The following is a 6,100-nucleotide window of genomic DNA, read 5'->3' on the forward strand; positions in this document are numbered from 1 at the left end:
CCAGATGCATGGGGACATTCTGAAAAGCCAGCAAAATCCATTTTTAGGGCTCATTTGGTATTGTTTTATAGTTTCCTGTTTTTGTCCCAAAAGCCCAAGAAGAGATGAACTAAACAGAAGAACATGTGTGAAACATTTATCTTTTTAAATTATCTATAAAATCTTCAGACGTTTTGGTAGCAAAGATTTACAGCTTTTGACCAAAAAAAGAAAAAAGAAAAAAAGAAAATAAAAAGAAATAGGAAAAGTTTTGCGTAAATGGTATTATTAACAGCAATTTCTTGCCGCAGTATTTCACTAATTTGCAGGGAAAGAAAAACAAAATAGTACCAACAACGCTAAACATGGTCTTTGCAATTCACCGATTATCTCTGTTGTTTTTATCTTCATGCAACAATGCATGATCAATGGACGGCCTACACCCAAGCCTTCTCCTGCTGTTTGAGACCAGTATTCGGAAAAAATTAAATCCTATCAAGACACAAAAGGACGCACACATCCGCGCATTTGCTGCGTGCATGAGAAAGTATCACACCGTCCGTCGAATGACATTTCCCTAATTCTTCGAATCTTCCAAGGGACGTCTGCCTTGCGTTGTTCAACGTTCCTCCGAACCGTGCGGGCCAAACAAACAAAAACTGCAACCGTGTCAAGCACGCCTTCACTCATGCCGTGTGGAAAATGGCCTACCTATGCGTGCCTGCTTGACCTGGCTGTGCTGGTCAGCCGGTTTAGCTTTCACAGATTTTTTTTTTCGTGGGACCTAAAAACCGTGCCTTCAGAAGAGTCGCTTTGCACCATTCACTTTCCTTCTTTCAGTGGCACATTTCACGATGCCGATTCAAAGGAAGCAATGACAACGCACCACACAAGCTGAGTGACTTATGTTGTTGGCAAACAATTTGTGGTTGCTTCAAAGATTAGGAATAGAATCCTTTCTTTCAAAGCGTTTTGCTGGGAAGATATTTAGTAGTTCAGGGAAGGTTTACTGGGAATAATATCCCGTTTACTCTTGGCAGGCTCAAGAAGCAAAGAAGTTTTGTTTTTCCCCTTTTTTTTTTTTTTGGTCAGGGGCGGGGGGTGGTGTAAAAGGGAGGATTAGAGGCTCCGCATACTTTATCAAGCAAACCAAAGAAGGTACACCCTTAAAAAGGGGAAAAAAAAAAAAAAAGAGAACATCAGCAGTGAACTGCAAGACAAAGAAGCAGCATGCATCATGTCCCCATTAACACCATCAATTACATCCATCTATTCTTATGGGCTCCATTCATCAAGTGCTCATCTTAATACGTTGCTGCAGAAATAAGCAATTGTGATTGATAATATCTAGGAATAATTTCTCAAGAAAGAAGATGTAATATGAGAGAGATAAAGGACCAGCTACGCTTAAATCAGAGCACTTTTTTGAAGCAACAAGTGGGTTTTAGGAAATGAATAGAAGTATTGCAAAGCTGAGAAAGCATAGAAGAAGAAGAAGAAGCAAAAAATGACCTAGTTGAGACAAACACACAAAATTTCAGGAGCTAGAAAAAAAGGGCACTTCCTTATTTATTTCTCCTGAAACAATAATTTAATTCATCAATGTTTCAGAATTGGTCTGATCTTGTGATCTCTGGCCACCCTTCAAACCCTGCAAAATAAAACAACATTCAGATTTGTATATATAGCACCACAATCTCAAAAATAATGGGCAAACAAATGAGAAAAATAAACAAAAACAAAACAAAACAAAACAGTTCAAGAAACAGGGCTCCAATCAAAATAAAGGTCAGCATTAGATATGAAAGGATTCTACCTAACATGGTTGCATTAATCTTTGCAGCACCCAATTTGAGACTTTCCAATTGATGGACCATTCAAGTGTGCTGCCTCACAATATGATATTATTAAATAATACCAGATCGTTGAAGCACAACTAGTTAGACAATATCAGCTAAACTAGCTTTCTTAAGGCGGCTGGAACTTAGCTCCAGGCACATGTGGGGAACCTGGATTTGCCTTTGTGCTTTACAGAGAATGCCAAGACATATATATATATATATATAACCATCGAGCACAAATATGTGTCGCCGGTCCACTTCCCTAAATAGTCAAAATAATTATAAATAAGTGCTAATCCAGCGGCTGATCCACATTTGGTACACTATGCAGTTTCACTAGCATCATTGCAATCTAGCAGCAAAAGCTGAGGGCTGTGAAGCTAGAGATCTATGGCGATTCACATCCAAACACTTTCTATAATCACGCCAACCCATGAGGCCAAAATTCCTGTTATTAAACATGTCCAATCTAACAATACTGAATTTGCCCAAAAAACAAAGATCTTAGAATAACGAAGCAAGACGGTGCCAGTGTAAGATAGCAAAGAGACCTTTATTTTAACACCCACCTAAGCAAAAAGGACTGTATGAAGATATGAACTAAAATAGAGAGACTAAAAAAGAAAGGGAAAGGGATGAACAAAAGGAACCTCATACTGTTAACAGGGTCTGGCTTTAAATATTGACTGACGACACGCAAGATCACAAAGCAAGCCACGACTTGGCTCCGTGATGATTCAGGATGTCATAATTCATTTCACCCTCTCCTCCGGTGAAGCATTTTTCAAATCATATCAGTTAAGCGATTGGTTAAATGCGCTATCAAGTCTCTGAGAAGAACATTCTAATTCATTCTTGGGGGCAGCAGGGGTGATGCAGATGAGCACTTAAAACAGAAGAGCCTCGTAGCATGCATGGTGGAGTTGATCAAAGAGGTGAAGAGGTGGAGAAGGATCTTACGGTGTGAATTCGATGTTGATCAGCTCTACCGACTGCTGGGTTATCATTCCGAAAGCAGTGGTTGACAGGACCATGGTGGTCCCGTTCGTCGAAGGTATCGAATTCAGCGTGGCCGCATGATCGAGGATGACCACCTGGATCGTCTGGCCCTCGACGCAGGCGTCCGGCGTGGCTGAGCTGAGGCATCTCACCAGGTACTCCCTCCCACAGGACGCGCCATTGTCCCAAATCCCCTCCCCCGAGGCCGCGTAGAGACTGTTTGCAGGGAACTGGCCCTCGTCGCTCCCGTAGCACGCTGTAGCTGTTAGAGAGAGAGAGAGAGAGAGAACAATACAATCAAGCAAAGAGAGAGATGGAGATCCTGTTTTCTGGGGGCAGCGGTGGCACTTACGGAGATACGGCGGTCCGTAGAATGAGGCCGTGCCGACATCGGCAAGGGATGGAGGGGGGAGCAGCAGGAAGCTCAGAAGCCATGGGAGAAGGTTTGGAAGGCCAAGAGGCAGAGACTTTCCCATGGGTGAGGTGGATGGGGCCGATAACCCGCAAGTGAACACGGTTTGATAAGACATGCTGGAGCCATTGAGTCCAATCGCAGTTCTTCCGACTCCGGGTCAATCGTCTTCGTCAACCTCTATTGGATGTTTCCCGGCCCAGATTTGGGGATAATTCTATGAAATATATCTAGGTCGACTTTTTTTCTTTTTTTCAGAATGAATAGAGAAATTATTGGTTGGTTCACTGGCTTAGTGGTGGACCAATCCAACCAAAAACCAACAAGTTAAAACCGAGATGGAGGTCGTTTGAACCCTACTCTCCTCCATTCTCCTTCATCCCTAGCATAGGGGGCGCCTAAAAGCTCAAGCTCTCTATTCTCCAACTCCCCCTCTCTCCAACCCTAGCATGAAAACCTAGCATGGATAGGTCTCTCGAGCTAGTGATGTCAGCGAAACTCTCCCTGAAAGAAGTCATAGGTGATCCCATGAGGGAGGTGCCCAGGGTCAATATCTTTGCCAATGGCTATTAGATATTTTCTGGGCTGGATTTGGAGATAATTTTATAAATATATCTAGGTTGGCCAATTTTTTTTCCTTTTTGTCGGGAGCAATAGAGAAATTTTTGATGGGTCCACCAACTTAGTGGTGGACCAATCCAACCAAAAACCAACACATATACAGAAGAAAGAGGAGGGAAAATAGAGTCAGAGGTCTTTCGAAAACACTCAATCTCCTCCTTTTCTTCATCCCTAGCATGAAACTCTAGTATGAAAGGGAATGGTGTGTCTCTATTAGTGAAATTGTCTATTCTCTGACTCCTCTTGGGGGGAGGGGGGGGGTGTGTGCACGAGGGGAGACTCCCGAACCTATGTTGCCAGCGAAACTCTCCCCAAGAGGAGTCATAGGCAATTCCATGGGGGAGGTGGCTCAGGGGGCACAGCAGCATGAGGGATGGTAACCTTTCGAGATGGAAAGGAAGGGATTGTTAATGATAGAGGAAAATACGGTAATGACGACAGAAGTGGATTCAACAGCCTTGGTCTTGCTAGAGAGGTAGAGATCAAGGGTGTTGAAGTCGTCATCAATGTCACCGGCACCATCATTGTAGGTGCAGAAGAGGCCATTAAGGGTGAGGCCATAGTCAGGGTGGATGAAATCGGTATAGGTGTGGAAGACCTCATGAAGAATGGTGCCAATTTGCTCGTTGCTCAACTTGACATAATAGTTGATGGCAATCATCAGTGTCACCATATCCTCCTGATTTAGACCTCTATTATCGTTCGTATTGAACTACTCGAAGACCCGTCGGACCATCTTGATCGCATTCCCCATGATGATGCCTTCACTCACTTCTCTCTTCTTTTCTTCTTTCTCGTCAGCATTATCACATGGGTAGCAGAGGAGGAGAAACTCTCATATTTTCTACTTTTTTTTTTCTTTTTCTTTCCAATGGTACATGAGAGCCCAAAGGTATTGACGCATGAGGAGCCAGAGTCTAGCGGTGCATGTGAAACCCTAGGGTTTCTTTCAAGAAAATGGAAGAGGAGAGAGGGAAAGGGCAGAATGCATTCAAACCATGTTCCTCTCTCTTTTTTACTTAACCCATGCATTCAACCTGCATTGCTTATGGTTTACCATCCTATGTATTGGTTTCTAGTTGGATTGGTCCACTGCTAAGTTGTTGGACCTACTCCAACTGATAACTTTTCGGAGAAACATGCCAATAGCATCAAGCACATAGAATTGTTATCGGATTGCTGGCATCGGCTCTTGTAGAAAAGCAAGGTAGCTAGGGATATGCCATATTTCCTCAAAATAGATAAAAAAATAAAAAACTATAGGGGCACACCCCTTAACTTAAGTCTTATCCTAGAGACATCTCCTCCAATTTAAAAAGTTCTAAATGGATCTTTCAAATTTCCAAATTATTCCAACACTACAATAGAACAGGATATTAGTGAAGTAAAAAATTCATCACTAATACTAGATTTTCGTCGGTGATAGTTATTAGCAATAAAATTATCATCGTCAATATTTAATCGTAAATAATGACATCGCTAATAATTTTTTATGACAGACAATAAATTTTAGTCGTCAATAATTGATATTATCGATCAAAAATTTTTATCATTAATTTTTTTTTTTGAAAACTATTCGTGATGAAAAATTTTCATCCTAAAAAAAGTAATTTACGATAAATTATTACGTTGTTAATAAAAAATAATTTAAAAAATTATTTACGATGAAATACTTTCATCGCTATTAACTTAATTAAAATTTTTTATGAAATTCAGATTTATAAAAAAAATTAGTGATATAAAAATTTCATCACAAATATGATAATTTTTGATGAAAATTATTTACGATGAAATTATTTTCATAGCTAATAATTTAATATAAAATTTTAATATTTTTAAATTTATTAAAAAATTATTTACGATCAATTATTTTCATCATTAATAAGTTTTTTGGCGATCAAAATATCATCGACAATAATTTCATCACTAAATAGTTACACATAATTTTTTTAAATAATTTATGAATATATATTTTTAATTTATATTTATAATATTTTTTATTTATAATCTATAAAATAAAAATAAAAAATTTATACAATAAATTTATAAATAAATTTTATCATTTTATTATATTAAATTAAAATTACAAGAGATCTGAAATAAAAATAAAAAGTAACATAAACAAACCGTCAAGTGTCGGCATCTGTAGAAGGAGAATGGATTGAAAAAGGAGAGCACTCGGAAGAGCTCAGACCGGTCTGCTGTTATCTCATCAGCTGCATTATCTGCTCCATCTGCGCCATCCGCT

At 39.5% G+C, this 6,100-nt stretch overlaps 1 protein-coding gene across 1 annotated transcript; it reads right to left on the reverse strand.

Moving 5' to 3' along the window:
• Positions 1-1,355: 1,355 nt before the first annotated feature.
• LOC105042701 (EG45-like domain containing protein) lies at positions 1,356-3,420 on the reverse strand. The gene is made up of 3 exons (XM_010920031.4): positions 3,172-3,420; positions 2,781-3,081; positions 1,356-1,630 (listed from the first exon to the last, which is right to left on the reverse strand). Exons 1-3 carry the CDS (start codon positions 3,347-3,349, stop codon positions 1,624-1,626), a joined length of 486 nt encoding a protein of 161 aa, XP_010918333.1. The 5' UTR covers positions 3,350-3,420; the 3' UTR covers positions 1,356-1,623.
• Positions 3,421-6,100: the final 2,680 nt, after the last annotated feature.

This window comes from Elaeis guineensis, chromosome 2 (assembly GCF_000442705.2).
Source record: "Elaeis guineensis isolate ETL-2024a chromosome 2, EG11, whole genome shotgun sequence".
In the NCBI taxonomy this organism is placed as follows: domain Eukaryota; kingdom Viridiplantae; phylum Streptophyta; class Magnoliopsida; order Arecales; family Arecaceae; genus Elaeis; species Elaeis guineensis.